The sequence below is a fragment of the Dipodomys spectabilis genome, unplaced genomic scaffold (genome assembly GCF_019054845.1).
Source record: "Dipodomys spectabilis isolate Male_0828 unplaced genomic scaffold, ASM1905484v1 ptg000067l, whole genome shotgun sequence".
Classification (NCBI taxonomy): Eukaryota; Metazoa; Chordata; class Mammalia; order Rodentia; family Heteromyidae; genus Dipodomys; species Dipodomys spectabilis.
In genome coordinates, this window is record NW_024870744.1 from 6,794,456 (window position 1) to 6,822,139 (window position 27,684).

The 27,684-nt window shown below is 57.5% G+C and overlaps 1 protein-coding gene across 2 annotated transcripts in view; it reads right to left on the reverse strand.

The window, feature by feature from the left end:
* The window catches only part of Col5a1 (collagen type V alpha 1 chain), a 143,163-nt gene extending 123,228 nt beyond the window's left edge, over positions 1–19,935 (reverse strand). The window contains exon 1 of one of the 2 annotated variants that reach the window (XM_042681059.1): positions 19,699–19,935. In XM_042681059.1, coding sequence (XP_042536993.1) covers positions 19,699–19,810 — 112 coding nt within the window. In that variant the 5' untranslated portion in view covers positions 19,811–19,935. The remainder of the gene's footprint in view (positions 1–19,698) is intronic. The other variant, XM_042681060.1, reaches the window with a different exon arrangement.
* Between the last annotated feature and the right edge of the window lie 7,749 nt (positions 19,936–27,684).

Here is a 27,684-nt window from a genome sequence, read left to right on the forward strand (position 1 = left end):
ACTGCATTCGATCGTACTGTTGGCTCTGACCAGTGGGGGGACTCCTTAACAACTCCCAGCACCAGGAGCCATTTTTTCCACTCCTCAAGCTGTGCACACATTCAAAACACTAAACCAGGGCTCAACCTGCTGTGCAGATGTTACGCGAAACCGAAACACCCCCAAAGGATACCCGCAAGCCAGCAGCAGGACTCAGCGCCCGCACCAGCAGCCCCGCCGACGCTCTGCCGGCCTCTAATAGGATAACGAGGCTGAGTTCAAGGCCCCCCCTCGGCACAGACAGCATGCGTGCTCTGGGCATCACCGCCAGGCTCGGGGCCCTCCGTCCACCTCCCCCAGCAGGGGCGAATATGGCCTGCAGAGCTGCACTCCGAAGAGCAGGTCCCCGGGCTGCCTGCTCTCCCTCCCCCAGGCTGGCCTGCCCACCTTGCTCTGGTCACCCCACTCCTCACGGGCACTCCAAGGTACTATGAGGCCTCAAGAACATTCCTGAGGGGGAGGGGCTACCTGGCAGTAGGGCACCCCAGCACCAACAGAATCTGGGCATCACTGGCCACAGTGGGGACCCCACAATGCAGGTGGCCAGAAAGGGAAGGGAAGGTAGACTGGAATTAGGGTCTGCTCTAGAAGGTTCTGCTGTATCTTCTGGCTAAAGGGACAGGCACTATTCCGGTTCATGGTGACAGCTCCTCCCGTGGCCCTGTGGCACAGAAGGTTCTGCTCCATGCACCAGATTCAGAAATGGGAGCTCACCTGCAGGCCCAAGGGGCCTGGCTTTGTCACAGGACACAGCCCGCCCAGGTCCCAAGAATGGCCCAGCAGTCCCTCTCCAGGAGCAGAAGGGCCAGTGCCCTTGCCAACGGGTGGGCAGCCCAGGTCTGTGGTGGTCACCGGGGATGACCCAGCAATGCGGTGACTGCCCACCATCGACGGGAAGGAGATCCTGCGAGCAAAGCCCTCAAAGGTCCCTGCATCTGGCCACAGTGAGTCAACGTCCCGGAATTCACCCCACGGAAATCATCCGAGAGCCACAAAAGACCTACCAGCATGACATCCACACAGGCGCTCCTTACAAAGCAAGCAGATGGAAACCACCCTGCCCACCCCCAGAGGGACAGATGGATGGACGGGTGGACGGGAGGACAGACGGACCAATGGAGTGAGCAAGTCAATGGGATGGAGAGCCGGCAGAGATAAGGGCACAGCGGCCCCTACCTACCCACTCTCCTTCCAGAGTTCTGGTTACCTGAGGTCTAATACAGTTCAAACATGTTCAATGGAAAAATCCCGGAAAAAAAAATAATAAATCTCAGCAGCTTTAAATACAGTGCACTGTTACAACCATTCTCCTATCAGTAGTCCTTGATCATCGCTGTCCGCATAATTTATAAACAGAATCTTTGTGTTTTTATCTGTGTGTCATGTGTCATCTGTCTGTGTCTGTGTGTACATGTGCACGCATGTGCTGGTACATGTGCACGCATGTGCTGGTACATGTGGACGTGTGTGCTGGTACTGGAACTTGGACTCATGGTCTGGAGCTTTTGTGTTCCCTACTTGAGTCACAGCTCCACTTCTGGCTTTGGAGTGGTGAATTGGAAAGAGGAGTATCACGGACTTTTCTGAATCAGCTTTGAACCATGATCCTCAGATATCTCAGCCTCCGGAGCAGCTAGGATGACAGGCCTGAGCCACCAGTGCCTGGCTCTTTCCCACGGTTTGTTTTTTAAGACCAAAAAGGCTTTCCCTCACTCACTTCAGACAGAAGTTAGCTGCCAGGAGCAGGAAAGGCAAAGGGCTCCCACAGTGGCAGCCCACACCTCCCGGTCCCGACTGGCCATCTGCACACCTGCCCGCTACTGGCCAGAGCAATACCTTCATCTCCCCAAAGACTCCAATGAGGATCTCACCCCACACACCACTGCCCAGTCTAGAAGCAACTGCTGAGTCCCAGCTTTCCAGCATCCTTCCCCATACTGATGTGTAGTCAAACCTGGCTCGGTGAAGAGGGGAAGGAAGGGGAGTAGAGAAAGGAGTAGAGAAGGGGGGAGGCTTTGGTGGAGGAGGATGGTTGGGGGGATGGACTTCCCTTCTACTAGTGATGGACTGACAGTATGGCATGTTCGCCTCCTCTTGCTTTGCTTTATGTCCTGTGTCTTGAGTCTGGCCATCTCAGTACATCTCAAACCGTCTAATGCCACGGTGCACTACTGAGCAGATGTACAACTTACCTAACTCTCCAGCAGCATCTGACAGTATTACATGGCAGGCTTATACATGCATGTGCATGAGTATGTCCATGAGAAACATCTCCAAGAGGCGGAGCTGCTGTGTCAAACAGTGCGTGCACTCTCCTGAACTAGAATTAATAGTGCACCTGCCCACTGTGTGCACTCTGACCAGCCAGCCAGACAGGGCCAGAGCCATGTATCTCTGTCTCTCTCTTCACCCACCCCTGAAGTTCCTGTCCTTGTAAAATGAGACATTCTTCCACATGTTTAAAGGTTCCTTCTATTTTCTTTCCCAAGAACTAGTGTCTTTGGGGGCATTTTTGTGTTTGGTTGCTGGTCGTTTCTTATTGATTTGTAGAAACTCTTTGCATAGGATGGCCTATCAATCTCCTTTCTGCTATATACATTCATGAGTGAGATCTTTTTTATTATTATTACTATTTTCTTCTAGCCAGGCAGAAAATCTTGACTTTGGTAGAATCAGTTTTTTTTCTCCTTTATAACTTCTGTGGTTTATGTCATACTTCAAACAGCCTTCCCATCTCAAAGTTATAAAACACTCTCCCATGCTTTCTTCTAGTAGTTCTGTGGTTTGTGTTCACCCCCACCCCCAAGTTCACATCTTTGATCCATCTGGAATGCATTTGCTACAAGAATAAGGCAAGATCCAGCTCCTTTGTCCCAAATGGCTTCTTGGTTGTCCCAGCCCAGTGACTAAGCCTTTCCTTCACAGCCCATGTGAAACTGTCACAGATTCCTGCCAGGGTCCTAGCACCTCCCGCCCACAGCTGACGGACTCGCGGAGTGAGGGGTCTGCTCCTCACCAGCCCCCAGAACCATCTGCTCATACGTGCGGCCCAAGAAAGAAGTCAGCGCCCCCTGCTGGGGGAAGCAGCTGAGGCCAGACCCCCCCCCCCCATAACACGCTGTCTTGATGCCCGGGGGGTTAGAATAACCAGGCCCGGCAATGGCACGAGGTCCCACCCAGAGAATGGTGGCTGAGTTCCATTTAGAAGTGGCAGCTTGAACAAATCAAGTCTCCAACCCTGGAGGCTCTCAAGCCAGGAGGGTCCAACCCCCTGTGCCAGGCTGGCATAACCGTCCATGTTGAGAATCACAACAGAGACTGGTGCAGAATTCGTGGCTCAACAAACACATGATTAACAACAAACAGATTCAAGCACTTTCTTCCAAGCCCGGCTCATCTCAGGCGCATCGGCTGGGTCCCAGCCCGGCTGGCAGCGGCCCACACCCACCTCATCTCAGAGCTGCGAGCGCTCCGAGGTCAGGAGCGCAATCAGAGGTGAGGCGAGGCCAGGAGCTGCAGGGCCAGGAGGCGGAGTTCTAGCAAGAACTCATGATGAACCGTCTCCACTCCCACTGTCCACACCCCCAAAGGCCATGGGGGGCCCCCTGGGGAGAGGTTGGAAAGCTCCTGACTGGAGAGCATCGTGAGTCTGCTAGATGTGAGGAAAGCTGCTTGAGAAACAGGGTCAATCCTGCTGGCACCTGCCAGGCCCAGGCCATCGGGACAGGGAGGCTGAAAGGAAGGCGACCACAGGACTCTGTGCGCAACTGTTAGCGGGGCAGCTAACTAACAGGCAGCAGCCCGGAGCCAGCGGGAAGCCAGGCCGGCGCCCTGGCTGCCACAACAGAAATCAAGCCTGGAAACCACTTCACAGTGACAGAAAGAAAGGACCCAGTCCACCTCTCTGCAGAGGAACTGATGGCAACCAAGGCTTCAACCTTCATGGTTGTGCTTTGACAAAGGACATGTTAGGGGCCCCATGTCTTTGATTGGGCTTAGTTTCAGCTCAGGGTGGGAGGCTGCCTGCACAAGTCCAGGTCCGGGGTGCCAGCAACTGTGAGGGGTCCTGAGCAAACCTGGCCCCCCACCAGGAAGTCCTGCGGGACAGCAGCTGTGCCAGGGACGGGCCCAAAAGAGAAGAAGGGGTCTGTGGAGGGTGGGCAGGAGCTGAGAGCGCCTAACACATTCCAAGACACGGCTGGGAGTTTCACGGGGTGAGGAGGTAGGTGGATCCTGGAATTCAGGAGCTGGAGCTGGAAAAGCCTGGAAAGATTGCTCTGTCAGGGCTGCAGACAGCGGGGAGGTGGCCACTAGGGGGAGCTCGGGAAGATGGTAGGCTGGCTGCTGGTGGGGCGTGGAGGGGGTCGCCACAGAGGGGACCTGGAGCCACCTGGGGAGGGTCATAACCCAAGACGAAACCTGTTCCTGTCGGCCCAGTCACCGGGGAACCCTCCCAGGGACTGCTGTGGGGTGCAAACCACAGCTAGAAAGCACCCAACCGGAGGAGGGCATGAGACTCGTCAGCTGCATGCCTGTGAGGCTAGTCAGAGATGCCAGACGGACGGCACTGGATCTCACACACACACACACACACACACACAGCCACAAATTAGCCCTTTGCTTGGGAGCCTGAGGTAGCTCCAACTGCTTAGATGATGCAAGTCACCCGTCCCTGCGTGCAGCCGTGTCCCCTGGGGACAACCCAGTGGGCCCTGAACCCACAGACCCTGATCCACTCACACCAATGAGAAGACTCCTGGGCTGAGCCTCGGGAGGGCGGTTCCCCCTCCCCTGGGTCAGGCTGGGCATCTTCTCTGCAGCATCTGGAGGATAGCCACAGTGAATTCTGGCCACCAAGGTGACACACAACCTCAGGGCCACGTGTGCAAGGTGATCCTGAATCCATGGCTCTCAACTACACTAGAATTCCCTCACCACCACCACCCCCCCAGCAGTCAGCCTGGGACATGCATGCCGGCGGGGACAGATGGGGACAGGTGGGGACGCGTGGGGACAGGTGGACCGCCCAGGGAGCACAGTCAAAAGGACTCGAGGTCAAGTGAAGGTTCCTGGGGGCCTGTCCTTGGCATGCCCTGGGCCTCCTGGGTGCTCAGAAGATAAAGGGAGCTGAGGCCCAGCCTGGCACTAAGCTCAGCGTTTGTATTGTCCTTTTCTAAAATGCCAAGGGTTTTAAGACACGGAGCACACCCTAGTTCAGCCTCCTTGACCCCACTGAGGTTACAGCTCAGCCATACTCAATTCTTGGGAGCGCAGATGGACTGCTCACGCCAGCCTGCCGGTGAGGGGAGGTCACAGTGCCCCACCCCACGCACATACACACGCCCCACAGCACTAGCAGTGCTGGCCTGCCCGGACAGCCCCAGGCCCCTTCAACCAGGGGTCGACTGAGGTACGGCAGGCTGCTCCTACCTGGCCACGAGCCTCCCCCGATCAGGCGATGGGACACTTGGCGTCAGCCCCTCAGCACACCGCCCACCTGCAGCTGGAGGCAGGGCTCAAGAGCAAGTCCCACAGAGCTCAGCCACAATGGCGGGGGGGAGAGGGGAGGGCCTGGGGTTTGGGGAGGGGGGTTTTGGAACACGGTGCTAAATGATGAGGCCTTGAAAGCTCTGTTCCCTCCTGGATCCCAAGCCGCCCGGTGCCCTCACCACCACGGCCAGAGGCTCAGAGGGAGGGCAGGGAGGGAGGACGCAGGGCCTTGGGGCTGTTCCCCCTCCTCACTGCCACTCCCTATCAGCTCCCTACTGAGGAATGAAGACCCCCCCCCAAAGAAAAAGAACACAGTCATGGATGGTAGGGGCAGAGCCCTGGTTTCTGAGCACTCCGCCAGGCTATACAGAACCACATCCCAGGCCCGGGGGCTACTTTTGAGCATCTGGGCTGCTCACTGGCTGCGGGGACAGCTTAGAAAAATGTCATGAGGATAAGACAAGAGGAAAGCAGGGGCCGGGGCGGGGGCAGTACACCTTCAAGAAAAAGACTTAGGCCAACTTGCCTCTTCCAACACCCCACACTTCCTCCCAGACTGAGGAGAGGCTCTGAGGGGCCCAGGGCCTGCCTGGAGACCACCTGCCCTCGCCCATCCGGACTGGCCTCGGCTGTCCACAGGCTACTCACAGGACAGGACAAGCAGCTGCCTGGCTCTGCCTGTCCGATCTCCAGGGTATAGATCTCCAGGGCCCGGGGGGGGGGGTCCCTGGCTTCCTCGTAAGTCACCCCCATCTGCCTGTGGCCCACACGTGGACAGCGGCTCCTCCCCGCAGCCTAAAAGCCCACGCAGGCCAGGCAGCTGTTTACAATCGGCCAGGCCCTGGCCTCAAGGAAGGGAGCAGGAACGTGTCCACACTGAGGGCCCAGAGCGCTGCAGGGCGTGTGAGGACAGGCTGATCCCCGCCTGGGGGAACCCAGGGCCTGGCCGAGTCCGTGGACAGCCCTAGCAGCGCTGAGCAAAGGGGCGGCCGCAGGGATGGGTGTGGACTCAGCTGCTTTCACTTACTCCAGGGAAGATAAGGGCTTCGGATGCCCTCCCGCCCGTGTTTGGTGAGGTAATGAGTGAAACACTGGGCTGTGAGGCCACAGACCAGCCCCTTCCACCGGGGGAAGCCCCTACCTGCCCGCCCAGGGATGAGCCGGCCCCGCCCAGGGAGAGGTACTCGGTAAACAAGGGTGATCAGAGCCAGCCTGTCAGGAAGGCTGGGGTCTCTCCTAGCCTTCACCATGACACCTACAGAACACCACTGCCTCTGGTCCTCATGCTGACTCCCCCGCTCAGTGCCTCTGATGCTCAGATAAACCCACTCAGATCAGAGGGCGAGTGACATGTTCATGGTCCCCAGCCAGGTTTCTTTGCCCAGTGATGGGACCGGCACAGCCCAGCACCACAGCACACAGCCTCTCGGTACGTGGACATCACTAGGTAGGATAAAAAGCACACCCACCCCAGGGCCAGGATACCGCGTCCCATCCCCCTAATCACCAAGTTGAGGGACTACAAGAACCCCCAACGGCTCTGACATTGCATTGACTCATTTGCAAAGTGGCCTGCGGGCTGGAGGCCACACCCACAACTCTGGATTCTCCCATTCGGCCTCTGATTCCTTCTGGGGTCAGGGCCTGTCCACAGGTGGACCCCAGTGCTCCAGGGCACAGAGCTGACTCTTAGTTATCTCCAGGGCATTAAGTACAGGTTAAGGTTCACATGCGCCCTGGCCCTGCTGGCCCTGTCCTGGTCACCAGTGCACCCCATTGTAACGGTGGGGTGGCGACGGCTGAGGTCGGCGTGACCCAGCATCTGCAGGCGGCTGCTTCCTCCTTCCAGGCTTTTCAGAGCCTACAGTGATGCCCCTCAATCCCCACCAGCACCAACCAGGAGCTAAGATGACCCTGCTACAGAAAAATGGTAACTATGGCATGGGGCCGCCATCTCATTGGCCCCCGCTCCCACAGGGACCCCGCCCCTACCCCAGTGCTGACAGCGTGACATCTATGGGAACCCCACTGCCTCTGGGCCTCTCAGCTGGCCGCCCTACCAGGCGGGTGATGTCTCTGAACTCAGATAAACTGGCTCAGATCAGAGAGGTCAAGTGATGTGTTCAAGGGTCCACAGCCTTCCCCCAACCAGACAGCTCTCCTGGCCTCCAAGGTATCCCAGAGCCCCTTCTGGCACCCTCCCACAACCCTGGAACTTTCTTTTCAAAAGCCAACCATAACTGAGTGGGCCATGGAGCACAGACAGAAAAGACCCCAAAGGAGGGACGTACACCCTATCTGGTGTCTCCACTGTTTCCCCAGCTCATCACCAATACCTCACTTTGGACTGTCCTGGCAGGTCCAGGCTGCTCTCTAGGTCCTGGGGATCTAAGTATACAAGGTGAGGTCCCTGGGGACCCCCAAGACTGGCTGCCGTGTGGGGTGCCAGGCTCCCTCCGCAGTCACTAGCCCTGGGTCGACCGCTGAGCACCTCAAAGCCCACCTCCATGCAGTCTGGATCTGCCCACCCTCTTGCTGTGCTCCCTTTAAATCCAGGCCCCCAGGTGTGGTCGTATGCCCTCTGCAGAGTGCCAGGGTGCCTCGGCTCCCCGGGGAAACGGCCCCCGTGCCAGGCATTCCTGGAGGCCCGTGGGGAGGGCAGTGGGGGAGAGGCAGCCGCAGCTGCAGGACTATGTGAGGACAGGCTGGGCGGGGCCGTCTCGCTTGGCAGCCCCGCGGTCCCCGGTGCCCCTCGAGTCCCAGACACCGGGGGAGCCCTGCAGATCCTCCCGTGTTCCATGCCACCACTCAGCCCTGGCACTGGCTCCCGCGCCTGCCCCTCAGGGAGCTCACCAAGGGCAGAGCAGGCCCCTTGATTTGGCAAACCCTGTGCTCAGGGATGGGGGGGGGGGCATGCTGAGTTCCACCCACCCACCTTGCCCTGCTGGGACTTAGGAAATGCAAAGAAGGATGGACCACGGGTCTCTGCCCCGCAAGCGGCTCAGTGAGCGTCAGGCTCCGCACTGCAGATTCAGGACTCCCATGGGTGGCCTCTGGGGGTGAGGGTACAGACCGGCTGAGTCACGGGGCAGTGACAGGCCCCCAGCCAGGGCTGTGCGGCTCCTGCACAACCAAGGTGCCCGCGTCCCTTCAATGCACCTGGGACAAGTAGAATCATATGCCACTTTGCAAAGGGGGGAAACTGAGGCACCGACAGCTGCTGAGGGCAGCCTCTTAGCCCAGACACACAGGGAGGGAGGTATGGCCTCTCTCTCCGCTCCCCCCAACCCGAGAAACTGGCTGTGTCAGAGGCTGTGAGAATCAGCTGCACACACACACACACACACACACACACACACACACACACACACACACACACACACACACACACACACACACACACACACACACACACACACACACACACACACCCTGGGTTGGGGCATCCGGGTCACCGACCTCTCCGTAAGCTCCACGGAGTCCCTGGGGAAATACTCTCATCCTATGCTGTGTCACAGAGATGACAGTGCAGTCTCCACATGGGGAATCTGTGGTCACAGCTCTCCTGGGGGACCCCAGGGGGGCCCCCAGAGGATGCAGGCATCCCGCGGGGATCCCCCCTTGCAGGTCACTTGTGCGAATGGACGCCAATGAACATGAACCAGTGACTGGCTTCAAAGCCAGCTGTGAGCAGAGGGAAGATCCTTGAGTTCTGTGGGACACGGGGACTCTCACCACCACACCGCAGGACCCCTTTTCTAAAGGCTCACCACCCCTCCTTCAGTCCCTACTCCCTAAGACCTGTGGGGTTTTCCTTTTGGAGCCGTGCAGGGAGGGGCAGACCACCACCATAAATAAGAGGAACAAGCAGTCATCCTGGGTCTCCCCTCCCCCCCACCCTCCTTCCCCAGTCCTCTGGGGCAAAGTGGGGACTCACATGGGTGTGAGTCAGGAAATCTGCTAGGAACACAGCTTCCTGGGACTGACCCAGGCCGGGCTCTGTGAGCCCCTCACCCCCCAACCCCACTCCCCGCCTGCAATTCTGATTCATGGCCATGGTCTACACTCCAAAGGGAAACCCAGAACCCACACACACAAGACCCCTCTCCTGCCAAACAGACTGACTCTCCCTGAGTACCCCGGGAACAGGGACCCACAACCATCTCTGCTGTCTCCACTCCACATTTCTCAGTGTTGGAACGTGACATCTGGGGCTAGGAAATTCTTTAAGGTGAGGGTAGGGGCGTCCCATGACCAGATCCCCTGTCCATCAGACATCCGTCCATCCCCAAGCCATCAGACACCCATCACACCGCCCCCACCCCAGGTGCACGATCAAGAAACATTTCCAGACATCGCCACACATTCCCCAAGATGGGGAAGGAATCCATGCAGCCCTCCTGCCTCAGGCTTCCCTGAGGGGCAGCAGCTCTGCACACCCCCACCAACACCTCTTTGCTCCAGGCATCCTTGCCTCTCAGCACGGTCCCTGCCAGTCCTGTGCACCCTGGGGCCCTGCACCCTAGCCTGCTGTCACCACCCGAACATCATCAGTAACACACAGGCCCAAAAGGGCTTCACGGAGATGTTTCCACTGCCCAAGCAGCACTTTCTGAGCTACTTGACCATTACTGAAACCATGAACCAAACAGCCCAAAAGGTAATTGCTCGCAACACAAGTGCATGCGAAACCCTGCTCCCTCCCTTCCACCTGTGGCTTTGTGTCATCTGGAAGGACGAGGGAGGCAGCACCTCCCCCTCCACAGGAACAACAACACCACTCTCTCTAGGGAGGAGTGTCAGAACCTCCCACAGACCTTGGTGTGGACCTTCCCTTTTCCTCTCCTTTCCAGGGAGAGAAGCAGAGTAATAGAAGGTGCAGGTACCCAGGATTCCAGATCATTCCAAGGAGAAAGAGAACAGCAGAGGCAGAAAAGTGGCTCCCAGCACCTCCTTGACAAGCAAGCACCTCAGTGACATCTCCTCACCTCAGTGACATATCCTCATCTCAGTGACACCATCACCTCAGTGACAGCATCACCTCACTGACATCATCACCTCGGTGACACCTCCTCATCTCAGTGACATCATCACCTCAGTGACATCTCCTCACCTCAGTGACATCATCACCTCAGTGACACCTCCTCACCTCAGTGACATCATCACCTCAGTGACATCATCACCTCAGTGACACCTCCTCACCTCAGTGACATCATCACCTCAGTGACATCATCGCCTCAGTGACATCATCGCCTCAGTGACACCTCCTCACCTTAGTGACACCTCCTCATCTCAGTGACATCATCACCTCAGTGACATCATCACCTCAGTGACACCTCCTCACCTCAGTGACATCATCACCTCAGTGACATCATCACCTCAGTGACATCACCTCAGTGACATCATCACCTCAGTGACATCATCACCTCAGTGACATCATCGCCTCAGTGACACCTCCTCACCTCAGTGACACCTCCTCACCTCAGTGACATCATCACCTCAGTGACATCATCACCTCAGTGACATCACCTCACCTCAGTGACACCATCACCTCAGTGACATCATCACCTCAGTGACATCATCACCTCAGTGACATCACCTCACCTCAGTGACACCATCACCTCAGTGACATCATCACCTCAATGACATCATCACCTCAGTGACATCTCACCTCAGTGACATCATCACCTCAGTGACATCATCACCTCAGTGACACCTCCTCACCTCAGTGACATCATCACCTCAGTGACATCATCACCTCAGTGACACCTCCTCACCTCAGTGACACCTCCTCATCTCAGTGACATCATCACCTCAGTGACATCATCACCTCAGTGACATCATCACCTCAGTGACATCTCCTCACCTCAGTGACATCATCACCTCAGTGACATCATCACCTCAGTGACATCTCACCTCAGTGACATCATCACCTCAGTGACATCATCACCTCAGTGACACCTACTCACCTCAGTGACATCATCACCTCAGTGACATCATCACCTCAGTGACATCATCACCTCAGTGACATATCCTCACCTCAGTGACATCATCACCTCAGTGACATCTCATCTCAGTGACATCATCACCTCAGTGACATGATCACCTCAGTGACACCATCACGTCAGTGACATCATCACCTCAGTGACATATCCTCACCTCAGTGACATCATCACCTCAGTGACATCATCACCTCAGTGACATCACCTCAGTGACATCATCACCTCAGTGACATCATCACCTCAGTGACACCTCCTCACCTCAGTGACATCTCACCTCAGTGACATCATCACCTCAGTGACATCATCACCTCAGTGACATCTCACCTCAGTGACATCATCACCTCAGTGACATCATCACCTCAGTGACATCATCACCTCAGTGACACCTCCTCACCTCAGTGACATCTCACCTCAGTGACATCATCACCTCAGTGACATCATCACCTCAGTGACATCATCACCTCAGTGACACCTCCTCACCTCAGTGACATCATCACCTCAGTGACATCATCACCTCAGTGACATCATCACCTCAGTGACATCTCACCTCAGTGACATCTCCTCACCTCAGTGACATCATCACCTCAGTGACATCTCCTCACCTCAGTGACATCATCACCTCAGTGACATCATCACCTCAGTGACATCTCACCTCAGTGACATCATCACCTCAGTGACATCATCACCTCAGTGACATCTACTCACCTCAGTGACATCATCACCTCAGTGACATCATCACCTCAGTGACATCTCCTCACCTCAGTGACATCTCACCTCAGTGATATCATCACCTCAGTGACATCATCACCTCAGTGACATCTCAACTCAGTGACATCTCCTCACCTCAGTGACATCATCACCTCAGTGACATCATCACCTCAGTGACATCTCCTCACCTCAGTGACATCATCACCTCAGTGACATCATCACCTCAGTGACATATCCTTACCTCAGTGACATCATCACCTCAGTGACATCATCACCTCAGTGACATCTCACCTCAGTGACATCATCACCTCAGTGACATCATCACCTCAGTGACATCTCCTCACCTCAGTGACATCATCACCTCAGTGACATCTCCTCACCTCAGTGACATCATCACCTCAGTGACATCTCCTCACCTCAGTGACATCATCACCTCAGTGACATCTCCTCACCTCAGTGACATCATCACCTCAGTGACATCTCCTCACCTCAGTGACATCATCACCTCAGTGACATCATCACCTCAGTGACATCTCACCTCAGTGACATCATCACCTCAGTGACATCATCACCTCAGTGACATCTACTCACCTCAGTGACATCATCACCTCAGTGACATCATCACCTCAGTGACATCTCCTCACCTCAGTGACATCTCACCTCAGTGATATCATCACCTCAGTGACATCATCACCTCAGTGACATCTCAACTCAGTGACATCTCCTCACCTCAGTGACATCATCACCTCAGTGACATCATCACCTCAGTGACATCTCCTCACCTCAGTGACATCATCACCTCAGTGACATCATCACCTCAGTGACATATCCTTACCTCAGTGACATCATCACCTCAGTGACATCATCACCTCAGTGACATCTCACCTCAGTGACATCATCACCTCAGTGACATCATCACCTCAGTGACATCTACTCACCTCAGTGACATCATCACCTCAGTGACATCATCACCTCAGTGACATCATCACCTCAGTGACATCTCCTCACCTCAGTGACATCTCACCTCAGTGATATCATCACCTCAGTGACATCATCACCTCAGTGACATCTCAACTCAGTGACATCTCCTCACCTCAGTGACATCATCACCTCAGTGACATCATCACCTCAGTGACATCATCACCTCAGTGACATCTCCTCACCTCAGTGACATCACCTCAGTGACATCATCACCTCAGTGACATCATCACCTCAGTGACATCATCACCTCAGTGACATCATCACCTCAGTGACATCTCACCTCAGTGACATCATCACCTCAGTGACATCATCACCTCAGTGACATCTCCTCACCTCAGTGACATCATCACCTCAGTGACATCTCCTCACCTCAGTGACATCCCAGCTATCCGTTACATCCTGGAACCAGGAACAGTCACAGGACTGTTCCCACACACACAGGCTCTCCCTCCCTCTCTCTTCTTCTTTCTCTCTCTCCTCCCTCTCCCCCTGCCTCTCTGTCTCCCTCTCTTTCTCTCTTTTCTCTCTCTCTCTCCTCTCTCTCTTTCTCTGTCTCTCTGTGTCACACACACACACACACACACACACACAACCAATACAGCTAAGCCAGACAAGGTAGCTCATACTTGTAATCCCAGCTTCTCTAGAGGCTGAGATCAGAAGCAAGCCTATGTAGTTTATGAGATCCTTCTCCATCAATAGCTAGGCATGGTGCTGTGCACCTGTCATTCCAGCTATGGTGGGAACAGTATCCACAAGATAGAGAGGGAGTAAGGGGATGGGGAAGACCTTATCTCAAAATAACTGGTGCAAAATAAAATGGGGTCATGGCTGAGCAGTAGAGCAAACATGAGGTTCGGGTTTAAACCCCAGCACCACCAAAAACCAAACAGGGTGACATTGCAGTTGGTGTGGTGGAGCCTTCAGAGGGTTTTCCTGAAGCCCCGGAGCCTGGCCACGCCCACTTCACCAGCCATGTCCACCTCTCGTGGCTTTGTGCAGGGCCTGGATGGACATGAAAATTCGAGTGTCAGTTATCCCAGGAGGCAGAGGGCAATGTTCATGGCTTTGTGCCAACGGGACTGGCTGGGCCTCTGCATGCCCATGTGAGGGAGGAGACGCACAGGCCCTGCCCCGGCCATGCTCGGAGGGCTGGGTCAGGTGTGGACATGCACCAGAGCTGGAGAAGTCACAGCAGGCCACGGCCTCAGAGTGCACGCTGTGGGAGCAGGCCTGGGCTCCTGCAGGCTGGCCCGTGGTGCCCTTTATCATGAGATAAAACCACCTGTCCATGCCTACCACCACTGCAACATAAGCTTCTGTGGGCCAGAAACTGCCCACCCAGCAATGACCTGTGCCCCACGTTACAAGCCCACAAATGCTGGCAAGCGTAAGTGCGCGACTCCCCATTTCTTGTCAGGTGAACCCCACCTGACCCCCCTGCTCCCCAGAGGAAGGAATCCCATCTGGGTGGCACAGGGGCCTCCCTGGCTTCTCAGTGGTCAGATTGAGTGATACCCACACTCTACTGTCCACACACGCTGACATGGGAGAGCACCATTTATTCCAAGGCCAGGGTCACCTGCACCCATCTTGATATTTTGTGGAATTTATTAAAGACACTTAAAGAGGTTGCCAGAATCCCTAAATGCCAAGGCACTGACAGAAAAGGAAAGAATGAACACTAAATTTTCCATGGAGACCCAGGAACCAGAAAATAAAGGAGCCCCAGGCCATGGGCACACACGTCTCTGTGCAAGCCCGGAGCTCTGAGCAACTACTTTTTAGAAAAGTGGGTCAGATTGTGGTTTCATTTCTTAGATCTGAGTCACCAAACAATGGTGGCATTTGCCACTAATGTGGGTTTTTTTACTAAGGCTGGGAATCTTCCAGAAAAATGACTGCTGTACTGACAGGAAGTTGGGGAGTTGACGGCTGAGACTATTTGGCACGATGACACAAAGTGACCCCATTGCTTACACTGTGCATCTGAGCGTGCACCCCATCCCATAGGTTGTTCATTCCATCCACTAACTCCTCCCCAGGGCTGGGCAGGATGCACGGGAACAGTAGGCCCCCACGGGCAAGGGCCCAGCCCCCTCCCACAGGGGCCCCCTTCTACGACACCAGCCACATCCCACAGTCAGCCACAGGTGGACCTGGGCCCTCTAGGGAGACATGCTACGAACCTCAGTCCCTCCTTGAAGGGCATCTATATGTGGAGTTAGGGCCTGGTACTTGGTCTGGTCCAGGTTGCACAAAGACAAACCTCAGGACCTTGAGCTGGCACTGAGTGGGGATGCCGTAGGCTTGCCGGTCCTGCTCTGTGACCCCTTTCACGGGATAGAGAGGGGCTGCATCATACCCAGAGCAGAGGCAACAGCCCCTCAGCCCAGCCTCTGGCTGCCTCAGAGACCTGAGCAAGGGTCAGCGAGGCACTGAGCCCTCCCAAACATCACATTTGCTTTCTAGGTGGGAAAACTGAGTCACGGGCCACTGTATGCACCATTGGTAGGAGTTGGAGCCAGGATGGGAATCTAGGTCACCTGCCCTTCCCATTCCTCCCCTCCTCGCCTGCAGGCCAGCCACGGCCACAGTGCTGCCCATGAGAGGGGCCCCCAGGCAGACCCCACTGACAGGAACTTGGGACATCTGTGAACCAGGCCAGAAAACCAACACGGCGAGTGCTGACTCCAGATGTGCAGATCCCACAGGAGAACAGAGCAGAGCACCACCCACTTGAGAGCAAAACAAACCCCCTGACAGGGAGAGGAGGCCCTCTGGGCTCAGGCAGAGCAGAAGCACCTGGGAACAAATGGGTAAACACCTGCATGCATGCTTCTACATGCACGAGCACACGTGTGTACACTCATGTCACATGCAGACATTCGCAATGCAGGCATATACAAGGAGGCCTCCCTTTCCCATGTGTCGGGTACTGGGCACCCAGAATCCCTCACAGGTTCTATTTCTGTCAGTCTCCCAGTCATCCTTAAAGCAAAAGATGTAGGGGGGAATCCACATTTTAGGATGGGGAAACTGAGGCAGAGACTCAGTCCAGCCCAGTCAATCTGAGAGCCTTGGAGGCAAAGACACTCAGCCTATGGACCAAAGCCAGGCTCATGCTTCTCTGCAAAGCTATGCAGATGCTTCCATTATGCCAGCCCTGGAGGACAGAACGGGAAGGGTTGTCAGAGAGAGGATTTAGGGAGCTCCTGGGACCCTTACTCTCACTCCTGCCCTCTCCCCAGGCAGGCAGGGGCCAGGGGCTTTCCAGACACGGGAAGCAGTAATCAACCCCTCCTGCTCAGGGACAGAGTATGGAGTGTCCTGCCAGGAAGGAGGGGCAGGGCAAGATTAAAACCAGAGGTGGACACCATCCCCCAAGAGGAGAGGGGGGACAGGGAGAGCAGTGCCACACCACCTCCTCCAGGCAGCCCCGGGCACCCCAGGAAGTTAGCCCCACCCAGGGGACTCAGCATGACCCAGGTTGGCCTTGTTGTAAAAGGAAAGGGCTCTGGGGCTGGAGGGAAGGGGGGACCCCTTCACCTCCACGCCCCCCACCATGCCCCACTGCCTCCCAGGCTCTGTGGCTAGAGGGGACTCAGGGCTCCTTCACCTCCTCTGGGCCTCAGTAGAGACCGGGAGCAGGCAAAGAGCACCTTCCAGGGCAGGAGGCAGTCCTGGTGGGGGTCAGAGGCCGGGGGCCCTGCCCCCCAGTGCCTGAGCCCTGGCCCCTCTGGAGCCCTGTGAGGACCCAGCGGGGCGACGCAGCCTGTGTCACCATGGGCCAGACCCACACAGCAAACCCATCGCCAGAGTTAACTGTCTCCAGGGCTATTCCCAGGGCCCATGTGGCGGGAAAGGACAACCGGGCCCCAGTCCACCGTGCCAAAACTCGGGCACCAAAACTCGGGCTCCACTCTGCATGTGGCACACTGTGCACCAGAGTGTGCATGACAGGCCCCAGCCCTAACGCTCATCGGGGTTCACTACCACTGCTCTGGCAGGTCAGGTCCTCCCAACCCACCAGCTCTACTAGACAAAGCCCGGAACCCAGGAAGGAGATCAGGGGGGTACCGGGAAGAGGCAAGGATGGGGAGAGGCCAGCAGCCAGAAGGCACGGACCGCCAGCAGGCATCAGCTGTGCTTGGCTAAGGGTGTGGCTGTGGGGAGCACCCAGAAATAATCAGCAGGGTGGAGTGGAAGGGACAGGCCCGGGTGTCATCATTAGAGAAGGGGCTGTGCATGCCACACTGGGAGGGCACCCTGCCCTGGCGGCCACAGCTGAGTGGCCGCAGGTCCGGCAGAGACCGTGGGACCAGCCTCCAGCCACGGGAAAGTAGCTGTGTGAGCAACAGGGTTTCTTCAGGGAACTTGCTGGCCGCTGGCTGGACTCCTCCAACAACTTGTCTTTCTGGGAGGGTGTGGGGCGGACAAGGACTCCACGCTGCCAGTTTATTGAGTCAGAGGAAATTTAACCATTCCATATCTGTCAGAACACACGGAACTTGGCCAGCTCTCCTAGCGAATTATGGCAAAAAGCAGTCACGTGAACGGAGCCCACCAATAGTGCACTGAGGAGATGACCTCAATTTCCAAATATTGGGGTCACGTTTCATTTCCCATCCTCTCCTTCCCCGCTAGGACATTAAGCAGCCCCGAATGCAATCTGACTTTTCACTCCCTCACACACTTGGCCAAGAAGGAGGCAGAGAGCGAGCTGTGTTCACAGAAAACCCAGAGAACATCTGGCAAGTTCCAAGAAAAGAGAAGCCAGGGGCCTGCAGGGCGCTTTTCCTGCCTCCCCTGTGTCTCAAGCACACAGCCAGTCCCTCTGCTCCAGCCACGCGTGGACAATGACTTCAAACTAGGACCCACCCTGGGAGGGGAAGAGAGGTTTATGACACCCATCCACAAAACCAGCTTCTTGCACGCTTCCAAAGTCTGTTTTAACCGAAGAAAAATGTCCAATGCCACAGCTTCGACCCAGGCTGCCACCGTGGGCCAGTTCCCAGTCAGGAAGGGAAATCTGAGAGGGAGGAGGATGAGGACAGAGCAAGGCAGACAGATGGGCAGCAGGGACGAAATGTAACACACACACACACACACACACACACACACATACACACACTCCAAACTAAAAACACATTGTTGCACATCAGCACCAGGCCTGGCCTCAGAGGGCTGGGAAACAGTGGGGGCCCTGGACCACATCCTCCTACTCTGCTTCACACCCATTTCTGGGGCCTCTTCTCTCCTCCCTCCTTCAGCTGACCCCTGGAAAAAACTTAGTCCCAACTCTTGGGGTAGAGCAACCACCCAGCAGTAAGATCCCAGACGCTGGACCCTAGGCCAGACTTCCCCCTCCTGCCCCAGAGCCTCTGCCCCACTCCTGAACGTCCACCAGAGCCCATGGAGCACCCACCCTGGTCAGGGAAAAGGAAAGGGGTTTTAATCAGCAGTGGAAAGTGATTCTTCAGATGTGTCTCCAAATCACAAATGAAGGGGCAGAGGCTGGCAGGGGCAGCTGAGCCTCCTAACTGCAACAGCCACCTGCGGCCTTCACCTCCACCTGTCGGTGAGAGCCGGGGCACTTTCCTGTGCCTGGGGCTAACCTCCTGTGCGGGGAGGCCGGTCCTCAGAGTGCTGGAACTACGGGCGTCTAGGCAGGGACAGTCAGTGAGTTCGCAGAGCCCTGCCGGAAGCAGGGTCCTTCTAAAGGCCCACCCTGGCGGGGGAAGCACACATCTGCACATCGTCTGAGTCACTCTCCGCCTGCTCCAAGGCCCTCTCCTGGCTTTGTTCCATGCATCCCAACTTTGGGCAGCAAATCGCCCACTACCCCCGGGGGAGGGGGGAAGAGAGGGGACGGCCTTCTAGGGGCAAGGAGACTTGGGGTCCCACCAATCCCTAGGGCTCCCAGTGCCCTGCACACGCAAGGAAGCAGACTGTCCCCAAGAAAGGCAAGAGCCGCAGCCTGTCCCCTAGGAAACAGAGAGCCAGCCCAGCCGAGAGGGAGAGGGTTCCTGGAGGGTGCTCCAGGCTAGGGGCTCAAACTTGTGGGATTCCCCCACCCCACCCCGGAGTCCCGCCGGAACGGACGGGCTGGACTCTAGGGGGCGACCCTGCCCGGATTTCACCAGAGGACGTCCTGCTGAAGGGCTGTGTGGCGCGAGGGGCACGGGACGCAGAGTGCGAGCTTCCGAACAAAAGTTTGCCCACTTCGGGCGGAACCGACGCGCGGGCCTTCCCTCTGCTGGGGAGGGGGGCCTGCCGCCGGCGGGGCTTTGTGCGGGCGCGTGCCCCTCTCCCGGGCCCCCCACCACGAGCGGCCGTGGGCTCGGCCCGAGCTTTCCACAGGCCGGCGGCGGAGGCGCGCGGGATGACAGCGGCGCCCGGGTCCCCGCGCGCGCCCCGGCCCCCCGCGCCCCGGCCCCCGCACCCCCGGCCCCCCGCGCCCCCGCGGCGCCCTTACCTGCGCGGCTCGGAGGCGGCGCCCACAGCAGCAGCAGGAGCAGCAGCAGCGGCGGCGGGGGCAGCGGCGGGGCGCCGGGGCTGCGCGCTTTCCAGCGGGTGTGGACGTCCATGCTGGCGGCGGGGCGCGGGCTGGGGGCGCGCGGGACGCACGGGGGGCGCGGGGCACGGCCGGGCGGCGGACGCAGCGAGGACCGCACAACTTTACGAACTCATAGAGAGCTCGGCGGCCCGCCCGGGGCCTCCGCGGCGGCGGCGGCTGGCGAGGGGCGGGCGGGCGCGGGCGGGGGTCGCCTTGGGCCCTCGGGACGGCCGGGACCCAGCTCGCTCCCTCGCTCTCTCGCTCCCTCGCTCCCTCTCGCTCTCTCGCGCCTGGCCTTCTCCTCCGCCCCCTCCAGTCCTCCTCGCCTCCCCTGGCCGCCGCCGCCCCGCCACCCGCTCCCCGTGGGCGCTCCCGCCGGAGTGAGCTCGTGCGCCCGCCGCGGGAACGTGGACTGCGGACCTCGCCCCGGGCGCCCCGCACTTTTCCCCTCCCCCGTCTCCCCTCCCTCCTCCAGGCCGACCCCCGTGGAAGCTGTCGATCCCCGACGCGCGCAGCAAATCAGAGCCGGGCGCCGGGCTCGGCGAGGCCGGCCCCCGCCTCCCACTGGGCGCATCGGGCGAGGGGGTGGAGACCGCGGCGGGCCGGGGCGGGGCCGGGCGGGCGCGGGGCGGGGCGCGGGGCGGGGCCCCGGCTCCCCCTCCCCGCGCCCGGCGGGACGGCGGCACGGCGGGTCCGGGGGCGGCCCGCGCGGGTCCCCCACCCTCCCCGCCCCAGGCGCCCGCACCTGGCCGGGCCCCGAGAACCAGTGCGGAGGGAGCCCCGAGGTTTAAACCCCTTGGGTCAGGCGTCCTGGCCTCACTTTGTCTTGCGGGGCAGCAGCCGGAGCTCCATCCACTTCTGGGTGGAGACTCAAGTTCCCATCCAGCCTCGCGGGGCGCCCAGCACTGCCCCCCCCCCACGGTTACAGATGACCTTGACTCCCCACGTGGGCGACGGGGGTGGGGGAGGAAGGGGTCCCACATTCCAAATGAGTCCTCAGATGGAACATCTGGGTTACTAAGGGGAAGTGCGGCGCCAAACTCCACCCTCACCCACCCTCACCGCACCCTGGCCCTCCGGCCCGAGGCCCAGTGGCCCATCTCTGCCCTCCTTCCGCAGCAGTCCACAGCTCAGAAACGGCTGGGGGCTTCCCCTTCACCTCCCGAGGCCCTGTCTGGGGTCCACCCCTTCCAGCAGCTCCCGCAGGGGTGGAGTCTCCCCCAGACTTCTCCCAGCCCAGGAATCCCAGCTGAAGCCTGACTCACCCTCTTTGAAGGGCTGCAAGGGTTTGTGTTTAGAAAGGAGGAATCAAAGTGAATTAAAGAGACTTTCAAACAGAGCCATCCGAGCTGCCTTTGAACAAATCCTTCAGCCAGCGATGGTGCAATAGTGCAAGACAGGGCTCCCCTACCCCCTCCAGTTAGGGTGTCCAGACCTGGTGTGAAATTCCCCAGATGCTCCCTTAATTCTCATCATCCTGGGAATCAGAGTAGGGAAGGTGGACAGAGAGTGCTTTGCTGACATGGCCTAGCCAGGTCTTCACTTGGAAGCTGCTGATGCTGACCTGAGAATGGCTAAGCTTCTGGGCTGCGTGGGTGAGCTGCATACCAGCACAGAGGTCCCACGGAGGGGGCAGGAGAGAGTGTGAGAGTCTATCTGCACACAGGCAGCCCCGCCCCCCCAACCCCATATATTCAGTATATCCAGTAAGAAAAGCAAGCTTTCCGTGCTGGGTTTTCTATCTCTTTGTTATTTGATTGCCTTTTTTTTTTTTTACAATGTATATAGATCAGGGGAAAATGTGTGAGTGAGTTGTGTGTGCATGTATGTACATGTGTGTGCATTGTGTGAGAAGTGTGTGCAAGCATGTGCCTTGGTTAATCTGTTCCCTTCTTTCCCATCATGACAGTGACTGAGCCCCTGACCAGCCCACTTGACCCTCCAGTGGCCCTGCCCCACAGGAAGGCTGGCATAGGTCAGTCACCTGTCTGTGCACAGGGAGAGCACACTTTCCTGTCCAGCTTTGAAAACACTGGCCTTTTCCCTGCCACATTTAGAGTTCTCATCTGACAATCACACGTGTTCATTCTCCCTCTCAGGCAGGCCAGTGGACACTTGTCACTCAGAACTGGCATCTGGCCTTGGCTGGGGTCAACAAAACTGATACAAGGCTGGGTGCCGGTGGCTCACACCTGTCACCCTAGCTACTCAGGAGGCTGAGATCTGAGGATCGCGGATCAAAGCCAGCTTGGCAGGAAAGTCCCCAGTAAACTCGTATCTCCAATTAACTACTCAAAAAAAAAACAAACAAACAAACAGATGAGGCGCTGTGGTAGAGCACTAGCCTGGAGCAAAAGAGCTCAGAAACATCACCCAGGTCCAGAGTTCAAGCCCCACAACAAACAAAAGTAAAAATGGAAAGACACCTGATACAACAGCCAGGTAGCAGAAGTCCTCCTGCCCCCTCCCTTCTTGGTTTCACCCTTCCTCCGGGGATCTGTGGCCCTTCGGATGAGGAGGCAGTGGGGCTTGAGGTCAAGGAGCCTGGTGGGAGCTGAGCCCAGCCTCAAACCCAGACCTTCCTCATTTAGCCCTCACCCAGCCTGCAACCTCGCACTCTGGAAGCTGAGATGAGTGGGGTCCATCCATGGCTGGCAGTCCGCTAGCTCCGTAGCTCCCATTTCAGTCCCTGCTGCCCATGGCCAACACAACCTGCCCTCCACAGTGGGCAGGGGCAGGGGTGGGACAGCTGCTCACCCGTGCTCCCTACACAATTACTTGGGAAGACCTTGCACTCTAAAGGCCTCCGGCAACACGTGCCTTTATCACCTTGGTTCTGAAGCACTGCCAGCCAATGCCAAGTGGAGGACTATGTGTGTGTGTGAGGGCTGGGTGGGCTGCCAGCATGCCACATGCAGCCCCCAGGACCATCAAGCTCCCCAGACACACGGGTCTGCCTGGGTGGCCATACAGAGCACCTAGACTGGTGACTGAAACCATTGGGATTGTAGATACTATTTACTCCCTGTATCCTCAACTGGCCATCACTCTCTACGCACCTGCCTCATGACCTCTTATTGGATAGAGACACGCCGCATGAGACCCCATGATGGCAATCTCCTCCCTGACTTCCCACCCAAGAGTCCATGGCGCCAGGACAAAAGCATGTCCGCAGCAGTCCACAGGTAGTCATGGCCATTGACTGAGAATTCTTCCCATCATGGCTCCAGAGCGTTCAAGAGAAGGCCAGGCAGCAGGGCCCTGGCCACTGAGGAATAGGCACCAGGAACACAGGAACAACGCAGCATCTGTGAGGACAGGGTGGCCTCTGTCACCTCCTCCCTGCACCTGCTGACTGCCCCGCGCACCAGCTCACTGGACCTGGACTGGATACCCCCTCCCAGCAGGTGCCAAGAAAAGCCTGTGAAATAATGGGATTTCCAGGCCAAGCAACCCAGGAGACACCAGACGGACTGTAGGCATCGAGAGCAGGCCTGCAGTCCGTTCAGACGACATATTTTCCAGATGGCGACTAGCTTGGTTCATCCACTTCCAGGAGAATGTTTTATAGATAAAAGCTGAGTCAGTAGCCCAAGAACAAGGTCCACGGGAAAGATTCCCCACTGTCGACTATTTCAGATCCATCTGCTTAGCGAGGGTCTGTTCTCATCAACCCAAACGCAATGGGCTATTCCCAGGATGAACGAAATCATCAGTCAGACAGGCATCTGTGAGGACACCTATTCAGGGCCTCACTGGGCATCCCCCACCCCAACCAGGCCACAGCCTGCCGCAAACCCAGCCTCCTCAAGAGCACCACCTGCCTCTACCAGGGCTCCATGGCTGCATCCCACAGACAGCAGGGCAGATGTGCCCTGTGCTGGGAAGGGCTCTATCTGCTTGTGAGAGGTGAGAGTTCCCATCTGACAAGGGACCACACGGACCCCACCTTGGGGCCTAGACCCTGCTGTTCTGCTCTGGGAATGTTCCCCTTCAAGACCTTCCCCACCACAGGTGGGACTCCCCCAGCCTAGGGAGCTCACAGCCAGTGCCGCTTGGGACTGTCTGAGGTCCTGCCCCCTGGTCCTCACTCTGAGGATCCTTTCAGGGTCTCCTGCCCCAGGGCCTGGCCAGGTCTCAGTAAGGCCTTTGCCACAACTGCAAGAACCTTGGCCTTCCTGTCCTGTAGCTCTGCTCCCCCAGCCCTCCCCAGGAATCCCCTACAGCCAACCAGCAGCCCAGAACCTGCAGACTGTGTCTTCCAGGGTGCTTCTACCCTAAGAATAAACAGGGCTCTGGGCCTAAGGTAGGCAGGGTTGTGGCGGTCTGTCCATGAGCACTAACCCCAGGGGAGGACACAGAGGCCCAGAAGGGGGTGTTGAAGCTCAGGTCAAAGGACACAGGGGAAGCACTAGCTTAGGGGCCCAGCACAGGCTCTCAGGGTTCAGATCTCCACACTTCCCAATCCACAGGAACAACATGGGAGCCTCCCAGGCTCCCAGAGAAAGCCATCTGAGGATATGAGGGGCCAGTCTAGGGACAACCATATAAAAGGGGGCAGCCTGTGCAGAGAATGGAGGAGAGGGTATAAGTTTGTCAGATCTACCTCCTAGAAAGATCTCTGACCTCAGTGTGAAGAGTTGCTCAGAACAGCAAGAACAGCCAGGAGCAACTACTGTTCCAGGAGAGAGAGAGGAGAAAGCCTCATGGGGGAGGAGGGAAAGCTCCAGAGGGGAGCCAGCACCCTGGACCCAGCTAGCCATCAGCACCCTGGACCTTTTCCCAGAACAGCCCTACCAGGCAGTGTGCAGACCCCAGCTCCCATTCTCATCCTGCACCAAACACAGATGTGGGACCAGGACTGAGGTGTCCAACTCCCACTGGGGCCTCACTGCCAGAGAGCAGGACACGCAAACACTCCATCCTCCACACAGCACCTTCACCCATCTCCTGCACAGCCACCGCTTCCTTCCTGTTGGATGGGCCCTGTCCTCGGGGAGAGTCAGATGCCACTGTGCCCACTTCACAGGGGACAACAGTGGACATTGAGCAGCCTGCCAGCCTCGGGCAGCAGATCCTTTGTCTGACCAGGTCCAGGGCATCACCTATCACCTCCAATGGGCCAGGTCCTCTGTCCTTTCCTCCTGGGAGCAGGCTGCCTGCTGTGCCAGTGCACCCAAAGATACCACCAAACTATCTCTAAAACACACCCCTCACGTTCCAGGGATCCCCTTCCGGGGTACAATGAGGTGCCACAGATTTCTGGTCTCCTACCAGCCCAGGGACATTCGATGGCTTGCTGATATCACCCTATGCAGACCTGGTACTGCTAAGATTTGAACCTAGGTCCCTTGACCTTGAGCTCTCCCAGGCCTCAGGGCCGCTCACGGGAGGTGATTTTATCCACAGCTGATATTTGTTTACTGCAGAAGCCAGCAGAAGTTTCCCTTCCCTCCTGCGCATTCTGCACCTCTCAGAGCAGCCGCAAGGTGGGCACGATTGCACCAAAGCCAGGCAAAAGCCCTTCAGGGCAGCACTGGCCAACACAGCCTGCTTCGTGGTTACAAGTTCTGGCCAGATGACCACAGGGTCTTCACCTTGGGCCAGGCATCGGTGTCCTAGATAGACTCAGGACAAAGCACCACAAACTGGGCATCTGCAAACAACGAAGTGTATTTTGCCCAGCTCTGCAGGCCCAAAGCCCAACAGTGGGGTGTCCCTGGGTCTCACCCCCTCCGGAGGCTCCAGGAGGACCCTTCCTTCCTGCCTCCTCAGCTCCAGAGGGGCAGGCAGCTGGCACCTTCCTGTGTCCTCTGTGTGTGCACTAGCATCCCCCAAGGACACTGCAAGCCCTCTGGGACCCCCTCTTCCCCCCCCGGCACCTCAGGCCTCCACAACCATGCTCAAGTTACATTACGTACTCAGGGAAGGGGCTTCGGGTGCAGACATCTGCTCAAGGCCACCAGTGAAGCCGCCACAGTCTCCAGTGCTCCTCCTTCCCTGGGACTGGGAAGGAGGACAAAGCCCGGGACTCGGGGCAAGGGGTCAAGGCGGCCATGCTGTGCAGCCCAGTGCAGGGGTGGGGCCTGCTGCACTTCCTGAGGGCCTGCCCCCAGCAGGAGGGCTCAGGCTGGCCAGGGGACAGGCAAACACGGGGTGGCACGGGCCTGCCAAGCACCATCTGGACTGTTGGTTTTTCCAGTAGGCTCAAGCTTTATTTGTTTTCATTTTCAGTATTAAACCAATGTTTTTCATGGAACTATCTCACACATTCAATTTTCTTCCATAAGAGGAAGTCACAGGAATATAGAATGTTAAAACAGACTCCCAAACTGAGGTTTCTGCCAGGAGTCACATTCATTAGTTCCTCAAAGTCTTTGGGCTTGGCCCCCCGGGTGAGTCTCGGGGAGGGTGCCCAGGGTCGGGGGAGAGGGCAGGAAGAAGAAGAGGGTAGCAGTGCTAGTGAGAACCCAGCCCAGACCACCTCACTGGAGCCTTGGCCTCCCAGAGCATCCCGGATTTGTGAGCAAGTACTGAACAGAATCTGGGAATGATCCCAAGGCCACCGAGCTCCCGGGCAGAGGGGCAGGGCCCCCTGGATGCATGCTGCTTCCGTCCACCTTCCTACCCAAACAGTGCCAATCAGGCGGCCAGTGTCACTCGAGGGACAGGCATAGGGAATGGGAAATACAGGTCAGGAGGACCTGGGTGAGACTAGCTTGATTGTGGTTCCCAGAGAGGCCCCAGCTCTTCCAAAGCCTGTGAAGGTGGTCTTGCTGAGGGTCTGGAAGGTACAATCAGAGGTGTGGGCATGAGTGAGATGAGTCTGTCCATCCAGGAGCAAGAGGCTGTGGCAGGGCAGGTGCTGTGAGTGCCAGGGCTATGGTGTGTTACTGCTGAAAGCTTTCCCCAAGAAAACCATTGGCCCCGTGTCTGGAGAGACTCCTCAAGCAACTCTGCCCTCCGCATGTATGACGGGGTCCTAGGAACACAGATTGAATGGTGGCTCCTTGTCTGACTGGAAGCTGGGAAAGGGGGGGAGGGTCTTTACAGAGATGATTAAGGGAAGGGTCTCAGGATAAGATCTAACAGTACTCGGATGAGCCCTAATCCAATCACATCGTGCAGAGATGGGAGAGGGGAAGGGAGGAGGAGGGAGAGAAGGGAGGAGAGGAGGGGAGGAAGGGAGCAGATAGGGGAGGGGAGGAGGGAGAGGGGGAGGGAGGAGAAGGAAAAGAAGGAGAGGAGAAAGAAAAGAGAAAGGGGAGATAAGGGGATGGCAAGGAGGAGGGGTGAGGAGGGAACTGAAAAGCAGGGAGGGGGAGAAGAGAGGATAGTCAAAAAGGAGAGCAAGGAGAGGGGAGGGGAAAGGAGAGACCCCGAGAAGAGAGCCTCAGGAGCACTTGGGCCACCAGGAGCTGGAGGGGACGAAGGAGCCAGCCCCACCTCTGGAGCCTCACGGGGAGCCAGCCCAGCCCAGCCTCCAGTTCTGACCTTAGGCCTCCAGGACCGCAGGAGAATAGCTGTGGTGTTTTGTGCCTGCAGGTGCAGGACACTGGGGTCCCATGTGGAGAGTCTCTCATGGCTCCATTTTGGGTCTAAAGCCCCAGGCTGAGACCAGCAGCATTCCCAGTCCAGGTGGTGACCACTGACCACATCACCTGCCGGGCAGCACTTGCTCTGGGCACAGCCCGCTCAGGTACCTGTCTCTGTGAGCTGCCCCCCCAGCAATGGCCTCTTGGGCTCAGACACCCAGGCTCAATAGCCCAGCTCACCATGACATCCATTCTGCATCCACGGCTCACCTCTGGGTTAGGAAAATCCAAGCCACGGGCCAAGGAAAACGGAACAGAACGTTGGGCTGTGCGCGCTAATGAGCCCCTGGGCTTGGGTATCTTGGGGCCG